Raw genomic sequence first — 18662 nt, 5'->3', positions numbered from 1 at the left:
ATAGTGGGGAGGGTAGGTAGCCCTTCTCAATAAAGAATGGTGAGGAAGATAACCAGAGAGGAGGTTGCATTCATTTATCAATCTCAAAGGAAGAAAGGTGAGGTTTCTTCACCCTAGATATAACAATTGTGTAGCAATAACAAAAAGAAAGGTCGTTCTAAAAGAACCAAATTAATAAAGGTGCGGAAGATATCCTCTAGAGCCTTTATCCATGACACTCTTCTTTGGAACCATATAACAGCTAGGATCCCTACCCTAAACACAATATAACATAAGAAGCCAAATCCAATCCACTGTTCTTTTTTCCAGGCCAGATTATTGCATATATTCGATCTTCTCTTGATGATGGTCTCTAAATGTGCCCTTTGAGGAGAAGGTTTTCAGTCCCTCAGACATATTTTATTCGTGACCTCTTAGATGTTTCAACGATCCCTTCCCACCATGTTTGTTGGATTCTTCCACCATCTAATATCAAAGAAGAAATAGTATGAATGCTTGTATCGTCTAATATATTGTTGTTTTGTGATGGTTTTTCCATGCAAGCTATCGTGCTTGGATATGATTAGCATTTGGGGTATCGAATCCTGCACAAACAATTAAAATTAGCATTCTCAGTACCTCTTTTCTTCTTAAACTTTTGGAAAAGAAAAACATAGTCAGAAGGACATTGTAATACCATCCATCAACAAAATCTATATGGCAATCATCTTAAGTTGTTACATATTTTATACTTCGCAAATGGTTCCAGGAATCATAAGACAAAAGTAGGTGATATGGGAAAAGAAAAGGAAAAAGTGATGCCGAAAATGAGATTTTTCTTGTTAAACAAAATTGCTGGAATGACACCAGAACTTTCATGGAATCCGGTGATGAGTTTTTGGTCGTTTCCATCCTCCATATTATATTCTTCGATCGTTTTTTTTTTTGTTTTAATTTTATCGGTTATATTTTAGGAGATCTCATGTGTTTAGTGTGTTGGTCTCTCTTGTGAAAAGTAAACAATTGATTTTTCCAACTGTTTTGGAGAGACACTTGGTTGCATGGAAAAACATGCTTTGTAATGGCTCCATTCCACGCGTCAATCTCTTGAAACGATTTTATTTAATCAGCATCATCTTAAACCATCGCAAGTCTGTTTTTTACTTCTTCTTTTTTTACACATCTAACTTCATTCATCACTGCACAAGACTTCAATGCTAAAAACCACAATTAAAATCGTCTTGAACAGTCACCTGATGATTTTTCTATGAAGAAGCCTTTGTTAGTTGACAAGTTATTGATGAATTGTAGACTGGCCCCTGAGAAAAGGGGGAACCGAGTGCCGGAAAGAAAGGTCCAACTGAAAGAGTCCTTTTCCAACGCCCACCTACCTTTCACTTTTTCAACAGGTTAGGTAAGGCCAAAGAAGCATCTGGGTTCCATTTTATCTTCGATTTGTTATCCAAAGCGGAGAAAAAAAGTTATATCCTGCACCGTAAGATGTGGCTGTACACTATGCCAATCAAATCGATTTATTTCTATAGGTCTCATCCATTATATATTTATTACGATAATTGATCTATAATTTGATTGGCATGGTGTATAATGATGTTAGTGCATGCGGTGCAGAATATAATTTACCGTGAGAAAAAAAAAAAAAAAAAGTATGAGTCTATCCTTTGTTCATCCATATAAATTCATCCCTTGTTTATATAATTCCTTTATTTTCCGCGTCAAGCCTAATAATAATTCCAACCCCCACCAACAGCAGTACATGCATGAGGCTGGTGGCGGGCCCTAGGGTGCCCTGTTTCTAATGGCATCATGCTAATACGTTGCCACTCGATTTTCTTATATTTATAGAGTTGCCACTTCCTATGACCCTTGAACTAAATTTCCTTGTCCTAGGCTCCTTACCAACAAGTCGGCAAATGTGTTGCCGGGACTCATGCTCCATCCACACACTGCCTGCTCTCCTCACCACACGCACTTCTCTCCAATTGCAAAGCACTACCAGTAGAGCTCCATGGGGTCTTCTTTTCTTCTTGAGCACTTCTTTTCTTCTTTGGCCTTTGGAAGAAATCATGGGGTGTGTATTCCTGCATGCAGCAAAACGACCCCCTCTCCTGCCTCTCAACCTAACACCCACCTCTTATTTATCTTTTATGCTTTAGAAGCTTACCTTTTTTTCTTTTCCTTTACCTCACCTTTGTTAAATTAAAAGATTGCACGCTGCTTTTTGACACGACCACTACAAGTTAAAAGCCAAATCTTATCCGGTGTGTTTTACATGCCAGTTCTATCATCCTAAAGGAAGACTCGACCACGGTCATTAGCTGGATCCAAGGAGGTCCAAGAGGCAACAGTTGCGTCCACCCTTTGCTCTGGATATCTTGACAATGGTGAGGGATGGAGGGACTTTTCAAGCCAAATATGTCTTCCATGAAGCTAATGGAGCCGCAGACTAGGTGGCTGCTTATATAGCAGCCAGTCACTCGGGTAGTACCATGTGGGCTGGAGATGGAGAGTTACCCCTGGCACTCCAAGGTATTTTATTTTTTGATTTTATTGGATGCATCCGTACTCGTCTGGTATAATCCACCCGCCTTAACAAAAAAAAAGCAAAATAAAAAACCTAAATCTTAAGATAGGGAGAGTAACACAATAAGAATAATAATAATAATAATACACAATTTGGGTCTTGATCTACATCCATATGTATTAATTGATTTGGAGCACACTCAATTGCTTTCTTCTTTTATATTTGGAATTATAAAAAGTATATATAATAGAGTAAATCGATTTGACCTTGAACTGATATTCTAGAATAATCAAGCTAGTCAGAAAGAGGCAAGAGCATGGAAAAGGGGATAAAGAGAGAGAGAATGGATAAGATAGGAAGACCGGAAGAGTTTGATTTATATCTGAAGGGTAGTTCTATATACACCCCCCTATTGCTCAGGACACCCCCCAAAAACCAAAAAAAAAATACCCAAACTAACCTTTAGTGTAATTACCATATTGCCCTTGAAATTTTCTCATACACCCCCCTTCCTCCTCCTCCGTTTCGTTTTGAAAAGAAAAAAAAAAACACCCCTCAAATCCCCCTTAAACCCCTCCTCCCCCGTTCTCCCTTCTCCCTCTCGTCGCCGGCATTCTCCCGATCTCCGACCACCTCGCGGCTTCTCCCGGAACCACCTCGCCGGCTTCTCCCGAATTTTTTTTTTCACGGTTCGTGCTCCGTTCGGCACTGGATCGCCGAACAAAAGGCTTCTGTTCGGCTGAACAGTGCCGAACAGAAGCCTTCTGTTCGGCAACCCTTAACCGAACAGATCTGTTCGGCTGCACAGTGCCGAACAGAAGGCTTCTGTCCGGCACTGTTCAGCCGAACAGAAGCCTTTTGTTCGGCGATCCAGTGCCGAACGGAGCACGAACCGTGAAAAAAAAAAATTTCGGGAGAAGCCGGCGAGGTGGTTCCGGGAGAAGCCGGCGAGGTGGTCGGAGATTGGGAGAATGCCGGCGACGAGAGGGAAAAGGGGGAACGGGGGGGTTTTGGGCGTTGGCGAGGTGTTTTGGAGGGGAAGAGCGGGGTGGGGGGGGTTTGGGGGGTGTAGAGAGCAATTTAGGTGAGGGGGTGGGGAGGGTGGGGGGTAATTTAGGAATTTTTAATTTTTTAGGGGTGTCCTTAGCAAATGGGGGGGTGTAGAGAGTATTTAATTTTTTTTTAATTTTTGGGGGGTGTCCTGAGCAATAGGGGGGGTGTATATAGAACCACCCATATCTGAATTCTAGTGTATTCCAAAAAATCCTTAAAATTGAAAAAAATTACATATTCACCATTTTAGTTGATATCTATGTTATACATTAGGTCACCATCCAATTAGGAAGAGAGATCTATACTACTCATTTCAAAAAATGAATAATTAAGGAAGAAAACTATACCAAAGCAAAACTCTCATAAAAATAAAAGAAAATTAATGATTTGATTTGTTTCATAGAGTGAAATTGTGAGTATCATAATATTATGAGACAAGTGACAAACAATATTTTATGAATTGCCATCTCATGAAAAATGATATGATTATTGTAATTAGGCCAACATGCTTGACACATTAGATCATGTAAATACGCATCTTTTTTCAAAAAAACTTATCGTATTTTGATTTTGCTCCTAGGTAGTTGAGTTTTGCAAGAACTGCTAAGAGAAAACTAAGACAAACCTCAAAGTAAAATCTAAGAGATTTTACTGAAAAGGACATATTTATAAATAATTAATTAAAAATACAAAGATAACAAAGAACCTAATTAATAGGCAGCTATGAAAAATGAACATTTTGATTTTCAAGGGGTTAAAGTCCTAGCCCCTGAAAGGTGGCGAGGCCCTCTTATATATAGATAAATTTCTCAAGATCATTGCTAGTTTACCCTCACTCCAACATAGTCACGAGTTCAGCATTTAACAGCAATTCAGCAGGAGATTATTTAGAGTAACAAAGTTTTTTTAAGAAAATCCAAATTAGATAAAAAAATATAGGAGAATATATAAGGCTATTACAATATTTATATACTTGTGTTTATGTGAAAGTAAGCTGCAGAAGGGTAGTCGAGGCATCCTGTGAGTCATTTGGCGTTTACCTTGACTCATGCTTAAAATCAAATGGTTTTACAGTTCCATGGTGGAAGACTCGTCGAACTCCCCTTTTCGGCTGGAAAAACTAGTCATCATTTTGTAAGCCATCAGATGGTAGAAATGTAGATGGCGCCTAACTTGGCGTGTCTTTGAAATTGGTGGGTCCAAACTCTGCTGACCCGAGTTGGTGGATAGAAGTAGCGGGGGAACGGCGACCTCACCACACACCCTCCGGAGGAAATCCATGGCCACTCATAAAGCCAGACTGAGATGGGAGGAGCTAACATCCCATAAATGTCCCCACTTCAGATTTAAATGTTTAATCTATTTAACTTATTTTAAGTCATTGTAGATCGAACTAGTTATATATTTAATAAATAATCAGGTTCGGATCTATATTTTTTGATCGATTTAATAAATAGAACAAATTTGGGTTGGTAGATGTTTGATCTATCATATGTCTAACCTAATCTGTATCATATCTGATCCGATCCGATTGCCGCCCTTATTGTTGTATCCCCAAAAACTAAGTTTTCTATGAATCTAAGAGGACATGATAAAGATGTTTTGGCCCATTCAAAACCATAACCTCTGATTCATGAATCGGAACTCAAACCTGAATTATAATTTTTGGGAGATGCAATTGGGGCATATGAAATTGTTTCATGCTAGAGCCATGTTTGGCGTTACCATGGATAACTGCCAACATCAGTCATGGATCACGAAGATTAAGGCTAGAATGAATTCTCTACAACCCTAGTTGTAATTTGTAGGATTCATGTAATAATTGTGTGTGCTTGTAAGTGCAAAGGAAATAATGAACTGGGGCTTGCCTTAGAGGGCAAAACTCTCTTATTAGCAATTAGAGATTCTCGATTTGATTCTTAAATGGTGTATCTTTAGAAAATCTAGATCTAAATAATTACTGGACCATTTGATAATTCAATGCAACATCGATCATTTATCAAGCATCAAGATGTATGAAAGTATAGATTTTGTATGCCTATATCAATGTGCATCACATCTAGCTCATTTCTTCATATATTCTATTACATGATTAACGTCGGCATTGTTGGGAAGATCAAGAGGAGACAAATCTTCTTTTGATGGAATTATTTTAATTCGAACTCATATTCATATAATCAATGAGTAACTTGTTTTTGTTAAGTGCTCGATTTTGAGATAAAAAGGTTGCATCTACTAAAATACTAAATACTCATACAAGCAACGCTTAGATGTAGGTGGCGCCCCTTAAAAAAAATGCATTGCAATTTAATAGTAGAACATAATAGTGTCTTTTGTTTATTAAGTAAAATATATTGCATCGATAATATTGATATAAAAATAATTGTAAATTCTGCAAACTACAACTAATGTTTGTAGCATATATGGAGAAGCTAATCTTTTACAGGTTAATAAATACAATTATGTGCTATGGTGGTATCCTTTTTGAAAAAAAAGATCGTATGGATATTAACAGATACCTCCAATTACATAAATATAAAAATTGGCACAATTATTCACTAGGGAAAGGATGGTTTGCACTATGACTAGTGGAAGAATCTGATGCAGTTTTGGGGCAACTCCGTTGGACAAATCTGCAATAAGAATCCTACCGGTCTACACCTAAGTCTTCATCCTACCGGTCCTCCGCGCAATTTGAACTACTCAAACAAGCATGAAACGTATGCTTGCTCATAATCGCAATTTCTTACAAGGTTGGGAACTTTCTGAGGAGGAATCTTGTGACAAGGCACTATCATGCTCGTGCTTAAGAAATCATATCCTATACCATATGCACCATATATAGTAGAGCACCACACTAATCACAACCATTTATTTCTGTAACAGTGCTACCAAGATAAATGCTTAGTGAATAAGATTTATATGAACAAGCAGCTATGATTGATGTGATGCACTATTATATCGTACATAATTTCTCTGTTTAGAGGGGCCTTTGAGCTCCTTCTCAGGCTTTTTGGACTTGTGCACAGCTTAGGATGATCTCATACAAATATGGGTAATCCAAAGTCAAGTCACATCCAAAATTAATAATAATTGAAAGAAAACAGTTGGTGGAGATACCATGAGGTGACACCACCGGTTCTTACCCTCTGATATATGATTGGTGGAGAATGAGAGCTTCTTCACATTCTAAAAGATGACCTAGAGAAGTTAATAGTATTACTGACCAGATAATAATAAATATGACCAATTATATAGAAACTATGTTATGGACTACTGTGACAGATATTCTTTTTAATTTTATGTACATTTTATTTTCTAGTGTCAAGAAAGTATATCATTGGACCAAGCATGCAGTGGTATACTATGTGTGATGCCGTACATCCCCGGCATCACAACCATTGCCAATAAAAATTGAGGCATATCAACTAATTTTTCAAAGAAAGCAATAATTCAACAACTCTCTGCATTTTGAATCCAAGTATATTATTGTCCTATTGGTGGGACTCTTACTGTTCATAGGTTGGACCAATTCAATCCTTTTTTTTTTTTGTGAAGGAATGGACCAATTCAATCTCTTCCTAAAAGTGAGATAAGCTGAGAGGGACATGGCACAAAGAGTGCAGAATACAGTATGGGGTGTAGATAGAGCACCACCACTTGCATGATCAGTGGCATGCAACTACAAATCTTTCCATATGGATGCGAATCCATACAGTGACACACCGCACATCTCATGGTCCCAACGCTGGACCCACTTTAAATTGGATGGGCACTTCATCAAACAAAGGTAGAACCCAAGAGCCTTACTCCTAGCTAGTGGGGTTGTTCTCCCCACCACTGCATCCATTAATGGAAGAGGGGGAGGAATGGAAGGGTCATTGTCTCTTGAGGCCTCCTCCTTCCCCACTCACAGCAGAACAGAAAGGAGAAAGAAACATTAAGCTTATCCTCAAAGCACTGCAGCACAAGGATAGTGGGTTTCCTCAGAGAACACAGGAATAGTGAGGATTCTTTTTGTGCTTACGTGCATGGCTTATGCAATGGGACTTGGATCAATATGGTCTCTTTTTTAATGCACTTTTCGCCCCAAATCTCAGGCCACACGTAGTATGGGAGAAAAAGTTAGAATAACCCGAAGATATCAGAAATTATGCACTCCAGATGACAAACAGTTAACGCCATAAGGCTCTGTCTCTCGTGGGCCAGCACACAACCACTCTCCTCCTTATACGGTAGTGCTCATCCCAATCCATATCCTCCCCAAATAAGTTGGGACTTGTTATGTCGGCATTAAATACTTTCAACTTGTCCTGTGGGGGTGTTGTGATCACCTCTCAAGAACAATAAATATCAAGTCGTTGTTAAGTTCGGAACCTGGATATAATGTCCCACTTATTTAGTTTTCTTCAAATTCATATGAGTCAAGGTAAGTTTTTGCACGCACCAGATAAAGCAGCAACAATTAGAAATTCTTTTGAAATGTTAATAAAAATCTAAAAGCTTTCTTCTTCTTCTTCGTCATCTTTTTTAACTGTTGGTACCCATAAACAATTAGCTTTACTCAACTTTTCTGACGAAAAGTTTTGCAAGTGTTTGAATATGGGTTATTATTGCAGGATAAAGGATTGAACGGTTCTCTTGTTTGTGACATAACTATTTCTATGATTCTTCCCTTTTCTTACACAAAAAAAAGCTATTTCTTTGATTCTTAAACAACAGTTTCTTTTAAATCATTTATTTTGACTGGCAGGGAAGGATTAAATTTCTTCTAAGTCAGTCACAATGGAATTACTTGAGCTTGGCATGTCTTCAGCTTTATGTGGATATATATATATATATATATATATATATATATATATATATATATATATATATATATATATATATAGGCATCATGCAAACTAAGAAACACGTAAGGGGCGGCAATCGATGTATATCTAGAATGGTCACACCTTGGTATCTTTATGAGTTTTTTAAATGCTATATAGTTCTTTTAGGTGACATTTGCATGGTGAGATGCAATGGCCACCCCACGCCCAGCTCGATGGAGAGAAAGATGCATGAGAACAAAAGAATCGGAGTATGCAACCTCGAGCTTGCACCAAGAAATTATATCCTGCACCACATGGCTTTATACCACACCAATCATAACATCTCATTTTTGTAGGCGCCATTCATTATGCGCTCGTTTCGATGATTGGCCTACAGACATGAGACAACATGATTGGGATGGTGCATGCATGATATAATTTTCTCCTCCCAATCTTTTTGGCTTCACGGCTAACCAAAGACTTTTCCAAATTTAATTAGCAGTTAAAAGGATGCATCACCCTCTTCCACCTTCATACCCCAATTGCTTCCACCATCCACTCTCCTATCATTTTCTGACACAGTTCCTCTGAGGCTCCTCTAGATTCATAGGACCAAGATTTTGTACTAGTTTGTCATGTTGGACTATTAGAAAAGACACAGAAAAATGATGCAAGGTGAGGGTAAAATACACACGAAAGTATCACCTGCTATGTTGGAGGAGCAGTTCATGACTTCACCAACTTACCATGTATCACAAAAACTCCTGTATATTGCACTGTGTAATCCCTTCTATCATGTCAATATATAAGCCTTTCATGTGCCTTTCATGTTTGATCTGAAAGAAACTTGGACAACCCAAGCTAGCTATAGGCATCTGATACGTAATAAAGATAGCTGATGAGTCCTCTCAAGTCCTCCATCATCAAAACTGGGATCTTTACCATCATGTCCCGCCAATCACAAACCTCCACTTATTAAAGCTATAACAATTTACATGTGACAACTATTATTGATGATTCAAACTTGTTGAATCTAATGCTGGCAAGTAGATACATGGAGATTTAATTAAGGTTGTAAATCCAACTGCTAGATTGGTCTTCGCGTCTGTAATGCACATGAGAAGTCACGGACGGATGTGACCACGATCTGATTCAAGATGGACAGATACGCATCCAACTTATTGATGCATTTCTTTTGTTTCTTTCTTCTAAAGAAACTAAAAGAGGCGAATGAGGATGGGTCTGGCATGCATTTAAAGAAAATTTGATGGTTAAAATGCCCTGGCTGAGGGGACAGGCAATTGAACGGACGGTCGAGGAAATGGATTTAGACAGCATCTAAGAGGCAGCAAATTCGGCCTTGAAAGAAATTGCATCATGGTTTTCTCGCGATGACCAAAGCCTTTTCTCCTACGCTCCATCTGAATAGGGAGATTTGGACAGAAAGGAGGAGAGAGAGTGAAAATCCATCATTCAGATAATAAATCAAGGAGAGGATGTGAGAGAAGAGGAGAAAAGACGGATAGAGAGACACATATATGTCCGTTGGTATCTTTTGTCTTGAAAGTCTCTTTTTCTGCTAAGATTTTTTGTCTCGAAAGTCTAGCTCCCATGCACCAAAAAAAAGTCTCTCTCTCTCTCTCTCTCTCTCTCTCTCTCTCTCTCTCTCTCTCTCTTCTACTGTACATTCAACGGGGAAACAAAATATTATGGAACTTCCAAGATGGTTCCCCATTCGCCGCCCACAGAGTGCTACTAGCATAGTTAGCCACATATATGGCCATCCAGTTTGCAATCCCGTTGGCTTCTCTAAACACATGCTTTATCTGAATCACTCCTCCGTTCCTCACCATCATCCAGATATCGCGAATCAAGAGATGGTCAGCAGCAACGATCTTCGGACTCTTCTGAATCCAGCTGATGACCATAATCGAGTCATCCTCTAAAATGACTGAACTAGCTGAGAGCACATGATGAGCGTGTCAAAAATTCGCCCAGCTCTTTTCCTCTCAATTCTTCTTTCTTCCATCGCATATTTAAAGAAGGTGCTAAATCTATTACTTCTAAAAGACATTTCTCCATTTTTCCATCTCTGTCCCTACCCGGTTTATCTCACCTTTTCCTCCCAACAGTGGAATCATCTTCAACATTCTACCATTTTGGTTGCTCAGTAATTTTCTTTTAAAACAACAACAGTGACTAACAGACTTCGTTTCAAAGTGTTCATCCAACTTAGCCTTGGATCAAAGTTCCGGGCACTAAATTCCTTATTTCAATCGTAGTATTTTAAAAAGGAGGATCAATAGCTCATGAAACTTGGATTTTATCACAACGAGCGTTCCCTAAATCCATGTTCAACATTCTCCAGCCCTGACTAAATATATGCTCGTGTCAGCTTAATGACGTTTCTTTATTTGTTTGGCAAAAAATAAAATAAAATCTCCTAGCCAGTTCAATCATTCCTGCGTCCATGAAAATCCCTTCGAATTATATACTTTGACCTTTAAAATTATTTTCTTAAAATTATATTAGAACTCTTACTTGCTTCATTAACCTTTGATCATATTGTAGTCTAAAATTCACTTTGAATACACTATTCAACTTACGCAAGCTTCACTTGAAACTCCCTACAGATTAATCTTCAACACCTACTCCATCTCCATGTGTTTCCATCAATTTTTGACCCTGATGAATCAAAATACAAAATAATAGATTGTATTTAAGTTTGTCTGATGCTCACATTCAAGACAATCATATTTTAGCAACTCATGCACCTTCACTGCCATGCCAAACATCAGGTTCTGATGCCGTGTCATTACAAAGAACCACCACCACAAAATTTTTAAAGCCTTGAGCACTAAATATGTTCCACCAAGCTCATGGGTATGGACATAAATATTGTCACCACTAATAAATGAGATCCAATGATTTAAATACTAAAGGCCGGCTACAAAGCACCCTGTTTATGCCTACCATTCCAAAGCTTATTAGCAAAAATGTATTCAGTTATCCTTGGCATTTAATCATGGATCCAAATAAGTGGTTCCTCAAATTCCTTTGGATGGCATATATTATCTGAAGTGTTACATCCAGTAATGGTAAATAGGATCTTGCCATTCAACTTCACAACCTCTCCTAAATTATTTCTCCATTGAGACACCACTCCCCAACTTTTCCTGTAGAAGAGAATGATGAAGGGACCAAAAAGACACAATAAAATCCTGCCAATATAGGTAACCCGGAAGCATCTAGGAGTTGCCTGCAGTTTTCATGCAACCAAACTCGATGAATGGCAGAAATCCTCCACACCGATGCAAAGCAGTGGTTCAACCATAAGCAGGACCACTTTTTTCCACTTTTTTTCTCCAATCAACTTCACATTGTTTGGCAGCAATCTACTTTGCAATCATCATATGCAGCCCATGCAGTCAGACAAATTGAAGATGGTAATGAGGATCATCACAAACCATACCAGCAACACACGAAATGGACTGACTACCAGGTTTCTGCTCTCATGTTCAGCTTACATGCTCACTTTCGCAAAAGCTAGCTTGCCAGCATTAAAATTGTTTCAACAACACAGTAGGAAATATATTTGGACCCCTACCAGAAAGAAGTGATGCATCTCCAGGTTGTTAGCCGCATGGACCAGTTGGCTGCTGCCTTGCATTGGTGAATTTAGATGCAAAGAAATAATTTTATGTTTTTAAAGCACGGCAGCAAGCATCAGATGATTGTGAGCCTGTACTCTCGACCTGTTCAGAAGCTGGAAGTTGCTGTTGCCACAGAAAAAATCATCACAGCATTGTACTTGCATCCCTTCTTCCCCCTCCTCCTCTCCTCTTAATTATACTCTATTATCCTGATAAAGTAGGTGAGGCTTGACTCTTTTTCTCACAAAAAACAACATGGGATGAAGCAAACCTGGCTAAATAAGAATAATTAGGAGACAAGACCATGCAATTAACAACCGATCAAGATGACTGGAGGATTGGCAGCATAATTCGGTATGTCATAGTCCCATAGATAAAAAAAAATATGTCAGTCATGAAAACAAGACTTGACTAGCAAAAGATTTGAGTTTCCTATATTACCCCAGCATCCAGAACACAAAAAACAAGTAAAAAAAAGATGGTTTTGAGAAATAAAGAACAAGCAACTGAAAAATCCTGGGATTTATGGAAACATCCAGCATCAAATTTCCTTAGAAGGCGCCTTCTTAGCAGCCTCAGCTGCAGCTTTCTCAGCCTCAATCTCAGCAACAATAGCATCAATTTCAGCTTCCTCAAGTTGACGAAGACCCTTCTCTCTCGTCATTACAGCAATTTCTATGTTCTTTCCTCCACTCTCAACGACCTTGAAATAAAAGATAAAAATAAGGAGATTATTTGTTGTTTTCAAATATGGATAAAGATGAGAAATACAAAGACAGCATTCTTTAACACAGAGTGGGCAAACAAATGACATTGAATACAAACAACAGCAGCAGCAGCAGCAGCAGCAGCAGAAGTAAGAACAACAACAACATAGAGAACCGTCATGCAAAAAGCCTAGTTTAAAATATATGCTGCAAAAAAATTTCTACACAATAGGTTGGGCTCAAGTAAGGAGAGTGGTCAGAAAAAAGAGATGCAGCCTGAAGGAGAGGGAGCATACTTTCAATAATCTATAGAAGAAGCACAACAATTACATCTTTTCAAGGACAATTCGTTAATTAAGGGTCTTTACCTTATAATCCATATTACATTAATATTGAAGAGTGGAAGTAAACAAATGTACATAAAAGAAGACAAAGAAAGAATTACATGGATCTTGGGTCCCTAGACATAAGGACCGAAAACATACTCACTTTGGATGGAGAGGACACTGCACGAGAAAGTCAACACAAAGTCTTGAAATCTTTATTTGTAAACTTTCTTGGGTCAAGTGCACATATGAGGATGTGAACGTGTATGTCACTTTAGCCACCTCCTTATAGGCTTATGCAAATTAGGCCTGGCCCATCTAACCCTATATTGGATGGTATCAAATCAGGCCGAGCTATGATTTTTAGGCACAACTCAGTTGCAAGACGGGCCTCGGTTGACTAAATGCTAAATTGACCTTACCAACTTAGCCAAAACTTAATAAATATATAAAATATTAATATATTATATACAATAATTATTATATATCTTACATAAGACATTATAATTGACATCTTGCAATTAGGATAACCAACAACTGGGTTTCCTACATAGATTAAATAAATAGTCCACAACCACCGATCTTTAACAGCAGGGAAATCTCAAAAAGTGTTTTTAAAAGCTAAGTTACTAAGCAGGGATCAGGTTTGGGTGTTGGTGCAGGAAGTGGGTTTAGGAGTGAAATTTCAGTTAAATTTGAAGCGCGCTGATAAGCAAAAGTATCTGGGAACTGAAGCTAGAAGTATAGCATTCTGTGAAACAATTATTTTTAGATATGAATATTAGGGGCTGCTCAGAGTGGAGGAAAGTGGAGATGGACTGATGGAACTCCATGCACCCAACAAGGGAGATGGGGGATGGGCGAGGTTCGAAGCTCCTTAGGATGGTCCTCCATTCTCCATGATCGGGGCATGGAAAAGCTAGGGGTTTGAGCTCGACAGTGCGCGAATTGGCTGGTTGTTGAAAACCCTAGCTAGAGTTTCAAGGGAGGGAGGAAGGGGAGAGAGAGAGCGAGACTTATTGAAGGCATTGGCGGCAAAGCGAATGAGATGCTCGAGTCTCAAACGACTGAATGAGGGAGGGAGGGGGGCGAACAAAGGGAGCGGATGGGGGAGAACCATCAATGTATCGAACCATCGAAGTGAGCCCATTTATAGGTCAGCTGATGTATGATGTTGAACCATTCCAACTAGACGCCAATTTGGTTCTTTATAGATCAAACCGCCCAGTTTGAGCCGGCTCAACTATCCATGTTTATAACCAACCAACCACTCTTGAATACATGATATCAATGAAGAATCACCTATAAACATTTTTCAAATGCCAATGTTTTCAAACATGCATTACCAACACCAAGATTAAGCATGACTCAAGCATGATCTTAAAAAATCACCAGGTGTAAATAACAATATAGCCACATCCCTTATGTAAAGTTTTCCATAAAAAAGTTTACCAATGTTTTATGACCCACCGGAAAACTGAAAATAGCTTCAATATTCCATTCACATGTAGGACAGCTTAAGTGTACTTCAAACACAGAATATGATATAAAAATGGTCAGAGACTGCCAATAAGAGGCTTTATGAGGCTTTAGGGTTTAGTATTTTGATCAATAGCAGACTATCATTCTTTACCTAATTTACTTAGTTTCTCATGCAGGTACAAAATTGTAAGTAACAAAAAGTAATTATCTTCCCCATGTGAAGAGTACTTAGTGGCATTTTCTCATCAAGCAATAATAAGTAATGTTGTTATTTTGTTAAACCTTTGTAAGTGTTAAAAACATTAGGAAGCTTATGAATGACATTTTTCTTGAGGCATGTCCTATAGAGCAAAAGAATATATGTTAACCAGACATAGAATTTATCAAAACTTAGATGTCTCCATTTGACATGATTGTAAGGAACTAAAACAAAAATTTAGAAGACAAAAATGATGCATTACATAGAAATGTAACTTGCTTCAATTAAAGAGCCATTGATAATTTTCTAATAAGCATTAGATGAAATCCTGCCCTCTAATTTGAGGCTAAAAAAATGTATATTCTATGTAATCCTAATTTGGCCAAGAGATTGGGCCAAGAGACTGCTCATAGTGAGAATCCTAATTTGTTATAGATAACATACAGTTCTATTATCATGGACCAAGAGGAACAACCTTATGTAGCAATTTTTTCAATTGACATGCATCTCTAATTTTCATAACCATAATCATCAAGCCTCAATCCAACTATTTGGGGTATTATAATTCCTATTTAGGATCATCTATGATGTTATTTTAAACTTTTCGATATCTTTCCTCACAACTTCCATCCAATTTACCTTAAAACTTGTCTTCCTCCAATATCCTTCAAGACAAATTAAAGTACTTTTTTCTTACTGAAGCCCCTTCAAATTTTCATTGAACATGCCAATGCATCTTAATTGATTCCCCATCATTTCATCCTTAATTTACACAACTTCAACAGCTCCTCTAATATACTTATTTCTTAACCTGTCTTTTCCAAGTCTACCATACATCTATTTTAAGATTCTTATTTCTATTATACTCAATGTTTTGAGTCATACAACATTGTAAACCTTATCATTGTTCTACAAAATTTCTACTTAAGATGTAGTTAGCATCAATGATCAAACACATGATACCTCAAAAGCACCTCCCCTCTTCACCCAACTAGCTCTACTCTTATTGCATACATCTTCATCTTTTTGTCCATTATTTCATATAGTAGATCCTAAGATTATGAAACAAGTTACTTTGCGATATATCTTGTCCTTCAATCTTAAGTAGGATCTCATCTTCATTTTTATTTTCAAAAAAAAAATGCATTCCATATATTTTATCTTTTTTTTGTGTTGATTTTTAAGCCCTTATTGTCTAAATATTTCTTCCATAAAACCAGTTTAGTATGTGATATACTCTAGAGCACCTTTGGATTTTCAATACATACCAAATTTCAACTGCCTGAACATATATCTAACTGCAGAGAAACAAGAGGCCACAAATTCAAAAGTAGGAAAGCATTAATAGCAACAAGAAACATCAAACATAACATATAAAATAGCAAAAATTATCAAAAATCCTAGATTAGGATGCAAATGTCAAAATGGACATATCTCTCTGTGGGCAACAAAGAAAATTCATTACAATTTCATACTTTCTAGTGATAATAAAGTTCCCCTGATCGCCTATAAATAATTCCAGAAGGTGTATTATATTCTTGGATGGAAGCATGTGGATGGAAATAAGGAATCCCAGAACACAAAGCGCAGAACTAGATAACTTTTCTTGCATATATGTCGCAAGAGATTATTGAAGTTCTTCATTTACTTTAGTTAATTCGGACTTTCGACTTTGAGGTGTTCCAACATACACTTAGTCCGCATACAACTTAGTCAAGTCTCGTCCATTTTGAGGGACTCCAAAAACATGTATCCATGTCCACAGCAAATATACACCTTCGAGGAGAAGGCCTAGTATTACTATGAAAACAGTTCTAAGCAATCTTAAGCACGCAGCTTTGACTACTTGAAGCAAATGAACATCCAGTACAAAACAGGATCAAATGCCAATAATTTACCTCAAGCAGCGCTCGGATGGCCAATTTCACCGTCTCCTGCCCAGATGTCTCCTTGTAGTTCTTCTCCAAGAACTCCCTCATGGAGTTGGAGTTCCTCCCAGTGGCATTGGCCTTCCAGGCAGAGAAGGTTCCCGAGGGATCGGTCTGGTAGAGCGCAGGGACCCCGGTGTAGGGATCGAAGCCAACGATGAGGGTCGAGAGGCCGAAGGGCCTGACGCCGCCGCTCTGGGTGTACTTCTGCTGGAGCCCGGCGATGTAGCGCGTGATGTACTCGACGGTGACAGGGTCCTCCACCGTAAGGCGGTGGCTCTGGCATTCGATGCGGGCCCGGTTGATGAGGATCCGCGCGTCGGCCTTCAGCCCCGCGCAAGCCAACGCGATGTGGTTGTCCAGGCTCACGATCTTCCTCACCGATCTGGAAGAAGATCAAAACAAGATCAAAACCCTAACCCTAGTCCTCACCCTGAAAAGGATGGGGGTTTGAGAAAAAGGTGGAGGCACCTGGAGTCCTGGAGCTTGGGGGTGGCCTTCTTCTCGACGCCGAGGACGATGGTGTCGGTGCCGCGGACGCCAACGGCGGCGTTGCCCTTGCGGACGGCCTCGAGGGCGTACTCCACCTGGAACAGGTGGCCGTCGGGGGAGAAGACCGTGATTGCGCGGTCGTATCGAGCCATGGCTATGACGACACCTTCTCTTCTTCTTCTTCTCTCCTACGGTTTATTCGGGTTGCTTTCTCTGTTACTCCTCCGTGTGCTTTGTTTCTTGCAGCAAGAGCAAACAAAGAGCGCAAGAAGGAGAGGGCAGAAGGTAAAGGGGGTCGGATATGCTGAACCCGATATCAGACCGGATATGCTGAACTGGGTATCCCGGATTTCTGAGACGGCGGATATCCCCTGGGAGCGGACTTCCGTAGACGGTATTTGGTATTATTCAAAAGCAATAACCTATGTCAAGTTATCGAAAGCTTCGTTAAGTCTAGACTTTTCGTTTCTTTTTTTTTTTTTTTCATTCTTGTTTATATGATCTTGCTATTTGATAGCGGTCCTTTTTGTCTATTTTCGTTAAAAAAAATCTTTGAAAAGTGTAAAATATCTAGAAAGATGTTACAACATCATCCCTTCTCCATTTTATTTCAATTTTTTCAATCTACCGGATATGTTTTTGTTTTACTTTTTATTCAAATATAATATTTCCACATTTAGTCGAAATTTTTTGAAGTTGTGGTTTTATTAGAATTATCCATTTCAATTACAAATTTTGCACTAGCAAACGATAAAATTTTCTCTTGCATTTTAACTCCACAAGCACCCACTATTTATAAGAAGTTAAGATACATTTCTCTTATGCAAGCCTGCCTGCATTTTATGAGAAATTAAGATACAAACGAAAATATTATGTGGCATGTATATAAGACACTTCAGATAAGATTATAGATTTAGTATCCTTTTTAACTGCGAGCTTGTATAGTTGTTGACCGAAGGGATTGTATATATGCCTTCATTCAAATTGTTGAACTACTCAACTTCCAAATTGACGGTATTTCTAATAATATATTGTAATAAGTGGGAGAGTCTTACATGCATAAATCCCATGAGAACTCGCTAATTCCTTTTATAAGCTATTTATTAATAACTCCAATTCAACTCAAATTTAAAAAGCTTGGTTGAGGTTAGCTTAATTACAAAACAGGCCAAGCTTGAAGTAGACTTAGCTTGCTTGAAGCCTCAATACTACCACCGTTTGTGGTTCTTGAGTCCGAATTCTTCTATCGAGCACAAGTTGCATCATTTTTAAAACCTTGCTTTGCATATGCATTATCATGACATTATCCTACCCTCATCCATACTCCTAAGCATCATCAGCCATGAAGTGTTGGGCTACCCATCATTTTTTGTATATAATCTCCTTGTTGATAAAGCTACATCATAATAATTTTCCCTCGTGCTCAAGCAAAGAAACAAGAGGAGCATGGCAGCTAAAAATGGAAATGCCTTCATCATATGAGATTG

At 38.5% G+C, this 18662-nt stretch overlaps 1 protein-coding gene across 1 annotated transcript; it reads right to left on the bottom strand.

The window, feature by feature from the left end:
• Positions 1-12379: 12379 nt before the first annotated feature.
• On the bottom strand, positions 12380-17466 carry LOC103720608 (proteasome subunit alpha type-7). Its single transcript, XM_008810398.6, has 3 exons — positions 17155-17466; positions 16654-17068; positions 12380-12744 (listed from the first exon to the last, which is right to left on the bottom strand). Exons 1-3 carry the CDS (start codon positions 17325-17327, stop codon positions 12583-12585), a joined length of 750 nt encoding a protein of 249 aa, XP_008808620.3. The 5' UTR covers positions 17328-17466; the 3' UTR covers positions 12380-12582.
• Positions 17467-18662: the final 1196 nt, after the last annotated feature.

The sequence above is a fragment of the Phoenix dactylifera genome, chromosome 10 (genome assembly GCF_051530095.1).
Source record: "Phoenix dactylifera cultivar Ajwa chromosome 10, Ajwa_hap1_PhDact_Kaust_v1.1, whole genome shotgun sequence".
In the NCBI taxonomy this organism is placed as follows: domain Eukaryota; kingdom Viridiplantae; phylum Streptophyta; class Magnoliopsida; order Arecales; family Arecaceae; genus Phoenix; species Phoenix dactylifera.
The sequence above is the reverse complement of the archived record's forward strand: the minus strand, read 5'-3'. Positions and strand labels throughout refer to the sequence as shown.